Below are 18,790 nucleotides of genomic sequence, written 5' to 3' on the forward strand. Positions count from 1 at the left end.
TATTGAGGCAAAACTTTATTTAAAAAAATAAATAAAAAAAAGTTAATATTTGAACGATTATTTTGAAAAATAAGATATTTGGTTTAGTGTAGCAATTAATGTGAGGTATGAACAACCTCAAAATACACAACTAAACTGATGACTTGAAATTATAAATTTGATATATAGGTTTTCCCATAGTTGTTTTGTGTATATTTGGTGTGCTGGCTACTATAGCCATTACTGCCACCCAGAAGTAGTGCAGGTTTGTGAAGAGAACGCATCTGTGTGTTTTATTTTTGTATTGCAGAGCCATGTTACAGTGCTGTTAACCATCTCCATGTTTCCTCTATTCATTTTTAATAGCTTGTAGAGATTCCTAAGAATAGCCTCTTTTTTTTTTTTTAAAAGAGATTTTAGCTGAGAGCAGGAAGATAAATTGTGAGCAAAGGACTCATTTTATAGTGTGATATTTAAACCAAGCATTTGGTTTGCTCTGTGCTCAAGTATTTGAGTCTAGTGTATCTCTCTGTTCTTGTTCTGTTTCTGTAGCTCTTTCTATTCCCCGGAAAGCAGAGAACCGCTGACCACGTGACCTTCAGTACTTCCGAGCTTACTGCCTTACTCCTCAACCTACGCTGTTAAGACCATCTGTTGCCAACCTGGATTGCTCCCACCAACTACAAGCTCTCTCTCCTCCATTGCCCTTACTTCCTGATAATGACTGACTTCCCTCAGACTACATTTTCACACTCTCTCCCACTCTTACCCCCAGACCAACTATTGGAAACCAACCCGACTAGCTAAATGACTCCTCCATTTCTGCCTTCTACTACTCTGCTGCACAGAAGCCTCTCCGCTCAAGATGCCTCTACGGTAGATCTCAGCTGCCAGTCACAGCTCCCCAGCTTCATGGAACACAAGCCTTAGCCAATCTCCTCAGATGCCCACCAGCAGTTAAAAAATTACAACTTCAGGTAAGATCTATTCCAGGGCCCAGCTTAGCGGATAGGCCCTTGAATCTGCTGCAAACCTCAGTCTATATAGTTTACTTACATTTCTGATTACATGGGCCCATGCTATTCTTTTTTCAGAGTATAGTGAAGAAAGAAATATCAGTAAATCTAACTAACTATTCTTTTGAGAAATTGCATAATTCAGATTGATTTATTCTGTAGGAAACAAAAAACGCTGCCATGTCCTCTTTTATTTGTGCATAGGGATTTGGGAGGTGCAGGTAACTTTTCTCTTCTGTCCTTGTGAGTGATCCAGAAGTACAATGATTTCAATAGATTTTAAATTTTAAAAAAATATATTCAAAATAAAAAGAGCCTATAAAAGCAGATTTGGAATGTATTACCTGGCTACAAAATATCAAATAGTAATTTTTCACAGCAGTGTTTTAATACATTCAGCTAATTTGTAGAACTAATTTTATTATACAAACATTATACAGAGATTGTAAAAATAAAAGGCACACAAATTAAAATGATATTTTGCTTTCAATGTCTATTTACTTTTTGTCAGTGAAATATGATTACCAAAGAGCAAAACAGAGGGGAAACAATTAAAATAAAAATCCACAGTGTGCATGGACATTACTCTTCAAACAGGACTACATGAATAACTGCTGTCATTTTTCCAACCATAGAGATTCGCCTACGCAACTTTAAAATCAAACTAATGGCTGACTTTTTTTTTATTTTATTTTTTTTAAAGTGACCTTTCAATTCTATTGCCAGCTTAAAAAAGTAATGTAAAATATTTTATACCTGGATTTTAAACATTTAACATGTGTAAACCTGTGTGTAAATTATACATTCATATATACATATATGTACACACACTTAATATATACACACACGTTTATGCAATTTAACATTTGGAAATGGAAAGGAAAATGCGTACAAATAAGGTAGTTCTGAATTCTCCCCTAGAAAGCATGTCTTTCAGATCCTTAGAAAAAGAGTACTTGCACTGCAATACTTATTACAAATATACACCACCAGTGTGCATCTCAGAAGCCCCTTTTGTTTTTTTCATAACCAAACATTAGGTAAATAAGTGTTGATGCTTTCTAGTCTACATGACGCTCATTAAATGGACATTAAGGTAGCAACTATGGTATAAAATATACATAATGTATTAAGGTTTCTATTTATTAACCAAAATATTGCTAGAGGAGGCAATATTTTGTAGCAATAATATGTATTGCTGGACATCACATTACTGGCAAATATATGAAAACAAAAACTAAAATAAAAAACAAATACTCGCTCCCTCCAAATGTGTGTACATGTACACACATATTCCACTTACATGTTAAACTATTAATTGTATTTACATTTACTAAAATGTTTCGTTAAAGAACCCTGCTACTGTATTTGTTTTATTTTTTTCTTTAACAAAAGTACCAAAACAGTTTAAAGTGAGCACAACATACAATACATTAGGACCAATATACAACTTTGTTTTGTATTGTTTGTTATATACACAAAGATTGTGCGCAGTTCTGACAGTCAGGTATTGTACGTTTTAACTGAAATCAGTCTCAGTCTTTGGCACAATAATATGATTTAGTGATTGGTACAAGAATCAAGGTCTGAAAAATTAGACACAAATTAAATATTTTCCAATGTGGATATATAAGTATATATAAATATATACACACATATATATGCACTTTTCTAGATATATAAGTATATATATATTTATATGAGATATTTCAATGCCTATGTTTAACATGCACATGGGGGTGTTTACTTGTAACATTAAATATTTTCCCCAGGTGAGATAAAATTTGGTAACTTTCTTTTTATTCTTATTGGGAATGCAAATCCCCAGCTAGTTACCTTTGTCTAACAATCCTAAAAAGATGCAATTGTGGCATCAGTTACAATGTACCCTCAGTTCATACAACCATTCAGTTGTTGTACAAAACATGCAATCCCAAAATAAGGTATACATATTGCTGGGGTTAACTCTGTCAAGCTCTGAGCCATGAATTAAGAAATATACGCACTAGTGACTAGTTCATAGGCAATAAACATCAAATATTTAAAATAATTAAAAACAAAAAGAAAAATATATTCATGATGTTCGATCGGTTCCCTTCCTCTTTCTAATGGAAGAATATCCAATCCGTTGTAGCAGCAAGAGTAAATGTATCCCCTTTAAAGTATTTTATAAAGCTGCTTTTATACATTTGCAAAGCTCAAGCGCATCTACCAGCCAATCAAATTGGCTTTTGCTTTCTCAGTTAGTTTCCGTACTCTTCCTCTACTTGAAGTTCCAAAAGTCAATGAAGTATCTTCAAACAGCAGCTGCCTTTGCTCCTCCTCTGAGTCTTCTTCGTTGTAAAATGCTGTCCTCCTTCCCTGATTTCTAGTTCTGATTGTTAATTCAGAATGATCATCTTCTGCATTCTCTGGCATTTCCTCCACTGGTTCAGACATTTTGCATTTACTTCTTGTTTGTCTGTTTACATTTCCATGATTCACAGGTTCTTCCTCAACATGTGGTTGTGGCGGAGGCAACACCTCAGAAAGCTCAATTTTTACTTTTGGTTTTCGACCCCTTTTCTTTTTTGGTACCTCATTCTCAGTCTTGACATTTGGTTCTGCATTGGAATTGTTTGTGGATGATGTAGGTTGCTCCTTAACCTTTGTTGTGTTTTCCACAATAGGTGGAGGAGTGTTTTGTGGTATAAGCTGGTGCTCCTCTTTCCTAGGATATTTTGGTTTTCTTCCTCTTTTCTTGGGTATTACCTGTACTACAGCATTAGTTTCGATGTTGTTATTGTTGTGCATTATCTTGGGTTTACGGCCAGGACGACCCTTTACGACAGGTTTGATAGGTGGACTACTGTGCCCATTGACGTGAACGCTTTCTGGAGGCATTACTTGGGCTTTCCTCTCTGCTAAAATGCATTGAAAATGACAAAAAATATGTTGGGTGTTTCTAACATTTGAAATATACATATAGATAGGAAAAAATTCAACGCTTAATACTGCAATATTTTAGAATTATATTTATAAGTGTTTGTTCTCGTATACTGATCATTAAAAACAAAACAAACATATATATTCAGCTGATATCCAACTAGCTACTTCCAGAGTTCTTCATAACTTTACTTACATTACAGGGCTTGGTTTTGGGTCTGGCAACAAAAGGCAGTTGTTTAGGGTTAGTTACGTAAGAATGCAAAACGGCTTTGTTTTATTAACTACACAGCTAGGGTACTTTAATGGGATGCTGTTACTTCTGTGATCAAATTTGAATACCGCCTTATCAGACCAGGATAGCAGCAACTACCTATTCCAATTGGGATTAAACAAATATAGCTGTAGCTTGTCCTTGCTAGGGGATTCACAGGGGAATGCCAGATAATGTGTATTAATCTAACCCTTTAAACGATCACTATAGGGTCAGGAACACAAACATTTATTCCTGACCCTATAGTGCTAAACCCACCATTTAGGTGGCTTTCCCCCCTCCCCCCCTCCCCCCTTAGTCCCACTATAAAAGTTTAAAACTCAATAGATAAGCATTGGATTGGATAAAATTGTCACAGGGCGGGGCCATTTGGCCAATCAGGACCTTCTCATAGAGGTGCATTGAATTAATGCATCTCTATGAGGAAAATTCAGCGTCCCCATGCAGAGCGTGGGGACGCTGAATGGCAGGGCTGCTTACTGTGCAGCCCTGAGCCAGGAAGTCAATTCAGTGGCCACTTAGAGGTGTCCCTAGGGGCAATGTAAACACCGCCTTTTCTCTGAAAAGGTGCTGTTTACATGAAAATGCCTGAAGGGAGCTATTATACTCACCAGAACAATTACAGTAAGCTGTAGTTGTTCTGGTGACTATAGTGCCCCTTTAAATGAAGGCTCAGAGAGTTATCCTCACCCCTGTTTTAAAACAATCTTTATACATGAACACTCCTTTATTATACGTAAAGCACTATCCCAAGTGTTAATCATTTCTTTGTGACTCCATGTCTTTGTGAGATATTTCTCTATTATGCATGGTAGCTACTATCCTTGCATGTTATGATATCAACATATCAAAATGTTACACTGAAATATTTGCCATCAGTATATATTTTCAAGTAATTGTACCACGTGGCAAGTTTAAAAAAAAAATTAAAAAAAAAAAAAATGAAAAGAACCTACCCATTACTTCCATTGCATGTTTTCTGAAACCTATTTTAGTTTAAAAAAGTTACTTGAAAATAACTCAACCCAGGATTTTAGCATTTTAGTTGTTGCTATGTCACAAGCGTTGATTTCTTTAGAGAAACTGTTTTAATTAATTGTATTCGCTCAATGTTTCATAGACAAAACACAAACATTTAAAATAAATAAAACTAGTAGTTCAAACCGATACAGTGCACAAGGATGCCACCAGTTTTCTTTATCTGGGTTTTAGGGGTCACTAAAAACACTGGTTTAGTTTATCTTAGATACTTAGAAGAGAAAAACAAAGGAAGGGTTAATAGTTACCCTGTGGAGTGCAAACAGCTGCCTTCATCCTACGTTTGACTGGTTTATCTTTGTTCAGATTTTCTTTGGGTGGTATGTTCTTGTTCAGCTGGCTGGTGCTTGGTTGATTCGAGATGGAGGTCGTAGTCTGACTCTTAGGATATCTTATGGAGTTTTCCATCACTATAAAAAATATTTAGACTTATTTTATAAAGAGATTCCAGGCTTCCATGTTTTGGTGTAATGCGAGTTAAATTACAGTTAGCTGTGCTTGGCAAGTTCTTTTTATTAATCTTCTGTAGTCTGAAATATATAACTGGCACCATAAACATACACTTGTCCCACCCCGTCCCTCATAACCAGGAGGGTATTTTTTTTATTAAATTCGGATAACACTACAGGTGTTTGTCATTTTGCAAGGTTAAATAAAACATTTATGTCTACTAACTGAGTTGGCGAGAGCGCAAAGCAGAGGCTTTAAAGGGACACTATAGTCACCAGAACAGCTTATTGAATTTGTTCTGGTGAGCAGAATCATTACCTTCAGGCCTTTTGCTGTAAACACTGTCTTTTCAGAGAAAATGCAATGTTTACATTACAGCCTAGTGATAACTTCACTGGCCACTTCTCAGATGGCTGTTAGAGATCCTTCCTGGGTCATGGCTGCCTAAAATGCACCACACATTCAGTATCTCCTCCCTCTGCATGCAGACATTGAAATTTCCTCATAGAGATACATTGATTCAATTTATCTCTATGAGGAGATGCTGATTGGCCAGGGCTGTGTTTGAATCATGCTGGCTCTGCCCCATATCTGCCTCTTTGTTAGTCTCAGCCAATCCTACGGGGAAGCACTGTGATTGGATCAGGCTACCACTTCTGATGATGTCAGCAGACAGCTTGTTTTTCTGAGGAAAATAGCATGCAGAGTTACAGCTTCAGGCTTGAATACAGTAAGATTTTGCTATATTTACGGAGGCATGAGGGGCCCAGGGGGGCTAGATGGTGATTTTAACACTATAGGGTCAGGAATACATGTTTTTGTTCCTGACCCTATAGTGATCCTTTAAAGACTGGGGATTTAGAGAAAATGCAGTTCCCAATATTTTTACATTTGTTTGTGAATATAATTAATAAATTATATTTAAAATTTCATTAAAAATAATCAACTTGGATATACGTGTCCCTTTATTAACTGATAATACCTTCCTTTGTGCACAAATAGAAATGCAATTTCTCTCCACTTCCTCCTAAAGAAGACATACCTGATTTTCCTTGCAGAATAGGACTATTTGACTTTGTCATTGGTAGTTTAGGCTTTGAAGATGTAGATGGCTGCTCAGCTACAACAGGTTCCATATGACGCCTGTACCGCCTTGTCCGAGCTACTGGACTGGATTCTCCTAACTTGCCGTTCACCTGAGCAGCTTTATGAGACACTGAGCGAAGCGGTGTTGATCCAGGAGACAAGACAGTAGTTTCTGGCTTTGGATGGTGTCTTATATATTTTCTCTTTCTTTCAGGACTGGAAATATCAAAGTACAATAATTAAGTTATTCTACAAAACTAAAAATAAAGAAATGCACCTGTGAAATCCAATATGTCGCTTAGAAGCAGTAGCATGGGTTTTTTGCACACACAACTGAAGGCTTTATTACAACTAACCAAACTAAATAACAGATTATAACCTCCTATACATCCTCTTTATGTAGACCGATGCACCAATAATGTGCAGAGGATTGAGATACCACAATCTGATTGGTCATATATGGTTTATCATAATGTTTTCATATATACTAAGCATCCAAAGGGCCATTACGTAAAAAAAGAAAAAAACAAACAATCATGCAGTGTCTGGTGTAGAGCTTCAATTCAACCCAATCTTTTAGGATAAAACTAAGACATATTGAGAATCAAAAATGTTGCTAGGATAAACTACATTATTTGTATGATGTCCATCTTTTAATTCAATATCTTCATTGTGCAAATAAACTAATCAAAGTCACCACATTTAAAATGAGGTGGATAGGCAAAATGTTTGATTAATGTCAAGACATCCGGTTACAGAAATAAAATGAAAGACTGAAATAGTTTCACTTCTCAGGGAAAAATTACTTGACAAGTTCACTAAGTCATAATATATCTTTATGGACTGAAACCATTTATCAGAGTGACGAAGTATTCAGTTGTATAGTGTAGGAAGATAAGTAAATGGTCCCATCTTATTAATGCAATGTCTATCCCTTGCCTACGTCTTGCCCTGTACTTTCCCAAGCAGACTGAACCTTCCCAGTGAAGTAAAGATGTCAAAAAGGAATATCAGTCACTCTGTTCAAATATTGCTCTACCAAGCATGAGATGCTCTGCACATGAACATAAATTAAAACTACAAAAAATATCTATATATACATGCTTATTAAAGTCAAGGAATTTTATACGTGAAATCGTGTGTGTGTGTGTGTGTGTATATATATTCATTTTATTCGTAATTGTTTTTTAAAATCCACTCACTATATTTTTTTAAACCTTACTTTAGTCAAGTATTTTATACTGTCACTTATTTCGGAGTATTACTAATTTAATTATATAAATTTCTTATAATTCATCTCATGTAGTTTTTATATTTAGACAGCATTATAGTCTTTTTACCCCCCTTTCATATCATTATATAATATTTCCTTTACATCCTAAATAGTAGCTCCTGGAGATCAAACTATAATGTTAGGGTTTTTATAAAAAGTTAAAATGATGCCTTAACTCCGTTATATTTCTCCTGACCTATCGAAGGGGCTCAGTTTTTGTAACCTGTACAACCAAGTTGCTAACTCTCTTATACAATTCTACAAATGCTTGTACAGCCTTGTACAACCTTGTACAAACAAGTGTGGCATTATTTCATGAAAAATCTTAATTGTTCTCACGTGCATTTGAAATGCAACTAAATTACACTCTACAAATTTGTAAAAGAAAGTAGGGGAGTCGAATAAAATTACTCTTTTCTCACTTATTTAGAGAGCTTGGTGTGTCAGTAGATTATTTTCAATTCAATTATTTTCAATTGACTGTCAGTTGAAACTGAAAAAATAAACATATCCCAGCACAGTACAAACCTGTGCTGCATCATTGTGGATGCCTGAAAATATTTACAGAAGACTCCACAGCCTCACAGGACCTCCCATAGACCCTTAGCTAGAATATTAGGCAAGTATATCAGACTTTAAGAACTTTAAACAAGTATGTCTGTTTAGCAAATTTTAGAAAAATACATCTCTCTGCCTACTCTACTCTTTAGGCCCACATAGAATCAGAAAAGTTACCTAGGTGTCTATGCATGATAAGCAAATATCCCTCTGAAAGACGATTACTCTGTATCAGCTTATGGAGACAGCAAGCAGTTTAAACATTGAAACTAGATTCCCCCACCCCTCCCAAAATTGCAAATCTTCGCTCATTAAATAGGCAAAGTTTGGGTGTACTCAGTAATGGCTAGAAATAAGCAGGGTAAACAGATTTGGTATACTTTGGGAATAACTATAACTTGGGTGACGGCATTCACTTGGAACCAAGTTTGTAGAGTTTAAGGAATGCCTGCAGAAGATAGACAGCAGTCACTAATTGTCTTACAATCCTCAGTAACTCATGAATTTGAATGCTTATTTCAATGAAGAACACACAGTTACCTGGATCCAGGGCTACTGCTTGATGAACCGTGTCTGTTCCTTTTCTTCCTGCGTTTGGTTATGGTGTTGCGTTTGTGAAATCGTAGAGCCGACCTGTAATCTGATAATATGGTGCCTACACGCTCTTCAAAAAATGCTGACAGTCGTAAACTCATACTGTAGATCTTAAAGGGAGAAAAATGTAAACAAAATGTCAGCAAGATCAGGCCTTTATTTAACCACCATTACACAAATACATAAAGTAGAAGTGCCAGTTTAACACCAGTATCATTTAATTAAGAGTATTCCGAGCTGATGGGGTCAAGACAAAGAGCAAACACACAACTCTAAACACTAGGATATAAGGGATGTAGCAATCGGGAATAAAGTTCTTTCAACTTTTAAATGGGTTTGCAAAGGATCCATCTTCTGATATATTTTATGGACTCCACACAAAGTTTGCTAACTTTAAGCTTCTGTGTGCCACAATGCTTTCAGACTCTCCCCCCCCCCCCCTCCCGGCCGCCTGCGGGAACATTGTGGGCGGCGCTCGAGGGAGCAGTGCTCTGTTTGCAACTGCTTTCTGCTCTCTCGCGCTGTGTAATGATGTTGGGAGCCGGCATCATTACAGAGCGCAAGGGAGCAGAGAGGAGCTACAGGCAGAGTACTGCTCCTTCGCACACAGGAAAAGAGCAGCCCCACTGGACCCCAGGAAAGACCCACTCAGCTCTCCCAAAGGTAGGGAGGCTGAGTGGGTTTCAATTAAAACAAAAATGTGTGTGTGTGTGTCCAAGCCTGTCACAGTGTGTGTGTGTGTGTGTGTGTGTGTGAGCCAGCCAGTCAGAGTTTCTGTATGTGTGTGTGTGTGTGTGTGTGTGTGTGTGTCCAAGCCTGTTGTCAGCGTAAGAGTGTGTGTGTGTGTGAGCCTGTCAGAGTGTGTGTGTGTGTGTGAGCTTGTCAAGACAGTGTTTTTGAGCCACAGAGTGTGCGCGAACCTGTCAAGAGTTTGTGTGTGCGAGCCTGTCAGAGTGTGCGTGCGTATTTAGTTACCTGCCCCCTCCAATCGCATGAGGAAGGTGTTTACTCCCCTTTCTTCCCATTTTCCCACGCCGTGCCAGTTTCACCATGGCTGAGATGATCAATCTTTATGATCTCAGCTAAGCCAATTTCTCTTGGGAAAGCATTGGGAGGATTTTATGCATGTGCAGCAAATATACCAATCTGAATTTCCTCATAGAGATGCATTACATTAATCAATCTCTATGAGGAACATTCAGCGCCTCCATGCAGAGCTTGGAGACACTGAAACTGGGTGCTGCACGTGGTGCAGCAGGGACCCAGGACTCTCTAGTGACCATCTGAGTGACTGTCACAAGGGTATTACTAAGCAGAAATGTAAACACTGCCTCACAGAAAAGGCAGTGTTTACACTGAAACGCCTGCAGGGACAGGCTATAGACACCAGAACAACTACATCAAGCTGTAGTGGTTCTGGTGACTATAGTGTCCCTTTAAGAATTGCACTTTCTCCTTGAAAATGACTGTCTCCTAACTTTTTTAGCTGGCTCCTATATTCCAAACAAATTTGTCAAGCCCTGCAGTAACCTAATAGGAACTGAATACTCGTTGTTTGTCACAATTCAGTTGCTTTAACACATTGGGTTATTTATAAATTCCATTACTTCAACTGAACTTTTTATCACACGCTGTTCAATAGTATGTTGAAATCAGCCAAATCTCCATAACTCCAAAAACTAAAATGCAAAAGGATTCACTAATTAAAACCAGGAGAAATGTATCCATAATTTGAAGTCCCCTAATTTACATAGCACTACCTCCAGCTCCCCTTAACCCAACCCCTAAATTCTAACAGCATACTTTTTTTCATGCAACATGGAATTTTTTTTTTTTCTTTTTATTTTTTTTTCAGGTGAATTTTACTGCAGCAAAGAGTTCTATTTTACAATACCAAGAATAAATATGGCTTTATTTTGTTACCATGTGGTGAATACAATGAAACACACAGTAATTTTAGCAGCCAGATGCAGAAGAATTGAGATGAATGAAATAAGCTGAATTTTCAAACATTAATTTGCCATTTATTAAATAGACCCGGGAGTTACTAACTTCTTTCAATTTGTGCATACCATTATTACAAGACAACTGCAAGAAGCAAACATTTCATTACAATAAAAAGCATTGAGATAATTCAAATTATTCACATGCAATACAGAAACTGATCAGCTATACACATATAAAACACGTGTTCAATCATGTATGTATTCTTAGAACGTCAATATGTAATTAAATGATAATGCACCTTTGATCTTTTGCTTGGTGTGTAAGATTTGGAATTACTAAAAATAAGCCTCACGTCCTTGCAAAGCTCCATAGGGGACTCGTAGTTACCAGCCTCTAAAGTTTCTCGCACTGTTCCAAAATCCATTGGAGTGTCAATAATGTCTCTGTAATCCTAAAAATAGGAGTAAAGAAAGCAAATGTTCATTTGCAATGAAACAAAATTCCAGTTTGTAGTATTTGGGAACCATACAAAAAAAAAAATGCGAAAACCTTGTTACAGTAGAAAAGGTAGGGAGACCAAACAAAAATGTATTCTCAAATAGGTTGAATACCAAGTAATAAGTCTGAATTGTAATATTAGACTGATCACTCACAGAATACTCAAGTAGATCCACTGGCTGTCGGAATGGTTCAGAATCTTCACATTGAAAAATGAGATTTAACAACTCCTGGCACTGAGTCTTCCAAGATAGCAGATCATATGATTGGGCCCTGCTCCGCAGCTTGCGCTTAGGCTGGTATTCCTTAATAATGCACACATATATAAAAAATTATGTTCAAGTCAAAGGCTTTAAATTTCACACTTTAGCACCTCACATTAGAGATGTACATGTTTCACATGAAAGACAAAAAAAAACATGTGTAATGGTTAACTTCAATGTTAGTCTCTATAGCAGCGATGGCGAACCCCGAAAGCCGATGCGCTCTCCCCTGCAGGGCCGATGCTATCCAAGCGACGGCCATGCTGGATGCCTTCACAGACCGGAGGGGAGATCCGAGATCTCCCTCACCGGTCCGCAGGCACATTGCCGGCAGGAGAGGGAGAGGAGACCTGGGAGCTCTAGCTTGCAGCTCCGCCGGGTCTCCTCTCGTGAGCACAGAGCGTTGTCACGATTACCATGGCAACACTCCGTTCTCACGAGAGTGAACTCTAGCCCAGGAGCTGCAGGCTAGAGTTCACTCTCCACTAGAACCGCCAGGGCTTCCCCACCGGACCACCAGGGCTTCACAATCGATGTCCCCCCTTCCTGGGCAAAGGTAAGAAGAGAGGGGGGATATAAAGCATACTTTTTTAATAAAAAAAAAAAACAACAAACATTATTTGTTTTAATCAGCCCCACACACACTGCTCCACTTTTCCCCCATACACACACTGCACCCACCCCCCCCTGTGCCCCCATACACACACTGTTCCCACTGCACACACTACAACCCTAGTTCGGACAACTGTATGAGTTGTTTTTTCTAAACTTAAACCTCAGTATTCAGGTTTAATTGCTATGTTGGCACTTTGAGGAAAAAAAGTTGTTTTGTTTTGTGGCTTTTGGCTTGCCTTAGCCACATTGAACGAAGAGGAATTGTCTTGTGCCACACATCAAATATATAATATAGATAATGTATATAAGTAAAACAACTCTAAAATCTCTCTTAATTGATATTTCAATTTTTTATTAGATAACACCCTTATTTATTATCCTTATGTGGGATTGCCATATTTAAGAACAAATTAGGGAGCTATCTACTAAATACACATGCATATACATATGCAGACACACACAATCACAGACCTATGCACACAATCACATACATATGCACAAACATCACAGACTCCCCCCCTACACACACACACAATCAGACATATTCACAGTCACATACATATGCACAAATAGTCACAGTTATACACACACCCACATAATCACAGACACCCACACGCCCAAACACATACAATCAGACCTATTCACACAGTAACATACATACACACAATCACAGATATACATTCAATCACATACACAGATCCACACACAAAATCACTGACATACATACACATTTAGTACTTAAAAGGTCCACCCCTGGCCATCCTGCTTTGCTCAGGGAGGACTGGAGTGGATCCACGCTCCCTGGTGTCTTGCGGTTTCTGCTGGGCTGGGGTCTCTGTGCTCTACCTGCACAGGTCCCTCACACGCCCAGTAGTGATGCCAATATGACATCATATACAGGCTGCCGGCTCACTGCAGGGCACGCGAGGGAGCTTATATAAAGGGCTCCCTCTCTTCCTCACCACCAGCAGTTTATATGTTAACGTTTAGCTTCTTTAACCAAAGTTTTTTAAATAAAGCACATAATGGTGTATTCAATTCAAACCTTGTAGAATAGATTAAGTAGCGTTTTTTTTTTCGATTCTTTCCACATTTTTTGCATGTTTTGTTTCTAAAAGATTGAAGGAATTTATCTAGAAGTTTTACAGCTTAGACGTTTTACCTTTTTAAGATACTGTTATTAACAATTATTTAACACTTCTATAATATGTACATATGTACATAATGCTCCTACAGAGGACTAACGAGATACGTTAACATAAAACATTGTTTACCTTTCTTTTTCTTGTGGAAGTTCCAGGTACATCTGTGTCTTTCTCTTCTTCCTTTTAAATGCAAGCTTGTGTTAAATACGTAAACAAATGTTCTAAACTATAATTAGCAAATGCAATAAAGTTAATTTATATATATTTATCATGATTTTCTTCTTTTATTTAGCATTTTAACTTACATTGTTCTATTCTATTTGTAATTAAAGGGTTAGTTTTAAATCCTTGCATGTCAAAATGCTAAATCCAGCATATATCTTATTTTCAACTCGGCTACACCATGCTTTCTTTTGCCATCATTTACATGTGTCCAAGAATGATTATCCAAGACAAAGATCAGTAATAAAACACATTCAATGTGACTGCATTATATAAAAAATAAATAATAAAATCATATACTATACATGGGAATATCAATAAGGAAACTGTGGGTATGTTTAGGAATTGAACAACTAGATTGCCAGATCAAATTAGTTTCAGGGAAGGCTCCTAGTATGTTGCATGTCCTATGCAACAGCCACTGTATAGTTTAGATACAGTTTTTAGCTTAGGCACCATAATTCCTGTTTTTGGACATAGTGGCTTCAATTTTGTAAGCTTTCCAACCATTTAGTACTGTTGGAAAAACTTGCAAAATTATGTATCTACAAAAGTCACCATTAAAGTTTATGACATTGTTTTTGTAATGTAGATAAATCATTAGAAAATTAATCATTTGGAAAGCTTATTAAATTAATGTTAATAACAAACGCCCATAAAAAAAAAAAAGGTTATATAGTTACATTGTTGTCTAGGTTGCAAAAATGACTTAAGTCCACCAAGTTCAACCTTGAAACCCATTCTCCCTTACGCGGTTTATCCAAAAAATTTGCAAAAAAAATGAAATTGCCATTTCCAATTATTCCACAAAAAGGGAAAATAATCTATCTTAACTCCATAATGGCAATCAGATTTCTCATTGGATCAACAACCTGCTTAAATACATATGAATTATATCCTTGAATATTCTGTTAATGTGAAAAAGCATACATGCCTTTTAAAAAAATACATATATTTGTAGAAAGTATTCACTGTTTAACTATTTTTTGTATATTTCTATCATTTATTGCATTACAGTTTTTTACCCTATCAACATTTCTGTAAAGACACATTGTTTTTGTATAGGGTAATTTCTCCTATGTGCCTTGAAAATTAATCTCTATGTGTGCAGCAGTTTTGTTATTTGTTATTAACGCCTTCACTAGCAAGCCCTTTTTGATGGAAGAAATATTCACACATTTATTTGAAGCAAGGGATTGATAGTTAACATATACACCTATCACAACACAACAATTTTGTGTATAGATTGCTTTGCAGACAAACAAATTTAAATTCAATTCATACAATTTTTATTTACTTATTTATTCATCCTTCATAAAAATATTTGGGACATGAAGGAATATTTTGAACATGATAAATTTCATTTTTGGGAAAGAGCGCAGGTAACTTTTCTTGATTTGTGTTCAAGATTTTGCAGCTTGTGCTGCTATTTTTAGTTTGTGTGATAATAAACTGCAATACCAGCGCCGGCCAGTAGGTGGCTCTGTGAATGGAGAAAGGCAGGGATAGGAAGCTACAGCTTATCTCTGCTTCTCTCTCATGACTGAAACTGCAGCGGAGCAGAACAGAGTGCAGCCAGCCCACTCCAAGCCTGCAGAGGCAGCCTTCATATCAGGTAAGTGAGGCGTGGGGGCAGCCTACAGATCAGGTAAGTGAGGGATGGGGGGTAAAGTAGAAGCAGCAGAAATGAACAGAAAGGTTCTGCAAGGGGCAGGAGGGGTCAGCAAGGAATAGGAAGGGGCAGCAAGAAGCCGAAAGGGGTAGGAAAGGTTTGCAAGGAGCAGGAGGGTAAAGTAGAAGGGGTAGGACAGGTTTGCAAGGAGCAGGAGGGTAAAGTAGAAGGGGTAGGACAGGTTTGCAAGGAGCAGGAGGGTAAAGTAGAAGGGGTAGGAAAGGTTTGCAAGGGGCAGGAGGGGTCACATCAAGGGGCAGGAGGGGTCACATCAAGGGGCAGGAGGGGTCACATCAAGGGGCAGGAGGGGTCACATCAAGGGGCGGGAGGGGTCACATCAAGGGGCGGGGGGGGTCACATCAAGGGGCGGGGGGGGTCACATCAAGGGGCGGGGGGGGTCACATCAAGGGGCAGGAGGGGTCACATCAAGGGGCAGGAGGGGTCACATCAAGGGGCAGGAGGGGTCACATCAAGGGGCAGGAGGGGTCACATCAAGGGGCAGGAGGGGTCACATCAAGGGGCAGGAGGGGTCACATCAAGGGGCAGGAGGGGTCACATCAAGGGGCAGGGGGGGTCACATCAAGGGGCAGGAGGGGTCACATCAAGGGGCAGGAGGGGTCACATCAAGGGGCAGGAGGGGTCACATCAAGGGGCAGGAGGGGTCACATCAAGGGGCAGGAGGGGTCACATCAAGGGGCAGGAGGGGTCACAGCAAGGGGCAGGAGGGGTCACAGCAAGGGGCAGGAGGGGACAGCAAGGGGCAGGAGGGGACAGCAAGGGGCAGGAGGGGACAGCAAGGGGCAGGAGGGGACAGCAAGGGGCAGGAGGGGACAGCAAGGGGCAGGAGGGGACAGCAAGGGGCAGGAGGGGTCAGGAGAGGTCAGCAAGGAGTAGGAAGGGGTAGGAAGGGTCTGCAAGGAGGAAGAAGGGTCTGCAAGGAGGAAGAAGGGTCTGCAAGGAGGAAGAAGGGTCTGCAAGGAGGAAGAAGGGTCTGCAAGGAGGAAGAAGGGTCTGCAAGGAGGAAGAAGGGTCTGCAAGGAGGAAGAAGGGTCTGCAAGGAGGAAGAAGGGTCTGCAAGGAGGAAGAAGGGTCTGCAAGGAGGAAGAAGGGTCTGCAAGGAGGAAGAAGGGTCTGCAAGGAGGAAGAAGGGGCAGCAAGGAGGAAGAAGGGGCAGCAAGGAGGAAGAAGGGGCCGCAAGGAGGAAGAAGGGGCAGCAAGGAGGAAGAAGGGGCAGCAAGGAGGAAGAAGGGGCAGCAAGTTGGATGAAGGGGCAGCAAGTTGGATGAAGGGGCAGCAAGTTGGATGAAGGGGCAGCAAGTTAGATGAAGGGGCAGCAAGGAGGAAGAAGGAGCAGCAAGGAGGAAGAAGGAGCAGCAAGGAGGAAGAAGAGGCAAAAAGAATCAGAAGCATGGATGTCATTACAATTATGCCCCCCCATGAAAAATTCCAGCGAACGCCCATGCCTCTCTATCTCAGAGATTTTGCCTTCTAGCTAAAAACAGGAAGGTGAATTGTTAGTTTAGGACTCATCTAAGAGGTTTTGCCTTGACATGGTAAGTGAGCTTACACTTTAATTGCCATTGGAGTGATACAAAAAAACTTATTTAAATGTACAGAGGGATTTTTTTTTGTACTATATATTGTGGCTGATGAGTACTTGAGTCATTGCTGCCACAAGTGGAGTAATGGAAGTTTGAGAGCAGGGCTTAATTTATCATTTTTATATTTTACTCGGGGTCTAAAAAGTTGGTATAAAAGCAAAAAACTTTTCTCAAGTACAGTTGACAATTTCCTAAATAAAAATGCCTTATAAATAAACTGCTTATAGATCTTCAGAAAGAGACTGAAGGCAATACTAGCAGTCTGCTTTGCTGAACATGACAAAAGAATGTAAAAGGAATGTCTGCATTTAGCACAAAATAAAGTTATTCAAAACTGATATTGCAATCTTTAACAATCTCTGGAATGTTACACTCACATTAACAGTGAAATGGTCAGAGCCCATTCACTTAGGAATAATATGGCCCATTAAAACTTTCTGTATTTGGAAGTAGAGGGTGTGCTAATAGTTTCAGCAAAATTTATAGACATTATATCAGTGACTAGGCAACCTTCGACAATCAAGATGTTGTGGTCTACATCACCCATAATGCTCTTACAACCATATTGCTGGAATTGCATCATGGGAAATGTAGTCTACGACATCTGGCATATTGAAGGTAGCCTACCTTTGGACTAGTGGCTTATGGCAGGGATATGCATTCCTCTACAGGCTGGTAATCATATCTAGATTATAAACAAGGACGAGTGAGGCTTTATCGACTAGGTTTCATACTATAAAATAAATACAGTTACCAACCAAAATTTGGGAGGAGGCCTATCCCTGGCTGACCTCCACATTCTCCACTAGACAGACTGGTCATACATATGCCAATGGTGTGATGGTGCTCAACTCAAACCATTGGAAGCATTGCTCCCTGACACTACCACCAAATCAAGTCCAACTATACACCCACCCCCTACAAACGTCTCTCACACAATTCGAGTAGCTCTGCACATCCCAACAGCATGCAAGAAGAGGCATCTCCTCGTTCAATAACATGCTACTAAGGGAAGACCTTAAGGTTTACCGCAAAGTGGGAGAGGGAGGGGAAGCACTAACTGACCAAGAGTGGGATAAAATTGACATACACACAAATGCTCCATCAGCTCGAAATTCCAAGAAACAAACTACAAGATACTATCCAATTGGTACAGGACCACAGACACACTGCATCGCATTAACACCGACATCCCGGGTAACTGCTGGAGATGCGGTGCAGAGGACGGCGCTATGCTCCACATATGGTGGACTTGCCCAGTTGTAACCCCCTTTTGGACGATTGTGAACTCCTAGATCCGAGAGATCATGGACTCTGACCTACCTCTCCAGCTTCTCACCATGCTCCTACACCACACAGACATGACCATTAAGACATACAAGAACTCCCTGACCAAACCTTTACGGACAGTGGAAACGAAGAACGGGGGCGCCATCCTTCCAACAATGAATAGACAGGGTGGGAGAGATATACGCCATGGAATCATTGACTATAGTACTACAAGGTCATTCAGACAATTGTACAAAGACAGTTAAACCTCCTCTACCCTCCCCCTCCCTTCACCTGTTACCCATTTTGTTTTTTCTTTTCTCTCTTCTTCTCCCTCCCTCCCTCACTCCTCCTCCTTACCCTAC

General features: G+C 39.2%; 1 protein-coding gene across 4 annotated transcripts in view; it reads right to left on the minus strand.

Annotated features, from left to right (window-relative positions):
- Positions 1–1,314: 1,314 nt before the first annotated feature.
- Positions 1,315–18,790, minus strand: part of PHIP (pleckstrin homology domain interacting protein) — a 112,732-nt gene continuing 95,256 nt past the window's right edge. For 2 of the 4 annotated variants that reach the window (XM_063443018.1, XM_063443015.1), the window contains exons 34-40: positions 13,791–13,841; positions 11,794–11,943; positions 11,439–11,591; positions 9,140–9,303; positions 6,725–6,984; positions 5,481–5,642; positions 1,315–3,895 (exon numbers count right to left, since the gene is read on the minus strand). In XM_063443018.1, coding sequence (XP_063299088.1) covers positions 3,204–3,895; positions 5,481–5,642; positions 6,725–6,984; positions 9,140–9,303; positions 11,439–11,591; positions 11,794–11,943; positions 13,791–13,841 — 1,632 coding nt within the window. In that variant the 3' untranslated portion in view covers positions 1,315–3,203. Of the gene's footprint in view, positions 3,899–5,480; positions 5,643–6,724; positions 6,985–9,139; positions 9,304–11,438; positions 11,592–11,793; positions 11,944–13,790; positions 13,842–18,790 lie in introns of all 4 variants that reach the window. The other 2 variants (XM_063443017.1, XM_063443014.1) reach the window with 1 other exon arrangement.

Source organism: Pelobates fuscus, chromosome 2, assembly GCF_036172605.1.
Source record: "Pelobates fuscus isolate aPelFus1 chromosome 2, aPelFus1.pri, whole genome shotgun sequence".
NCBI lineage: Eukaryota > Metazoa > Chordata > Amphibia > Anura > Pelobatidae > Pelobates > Pelobates fuscus.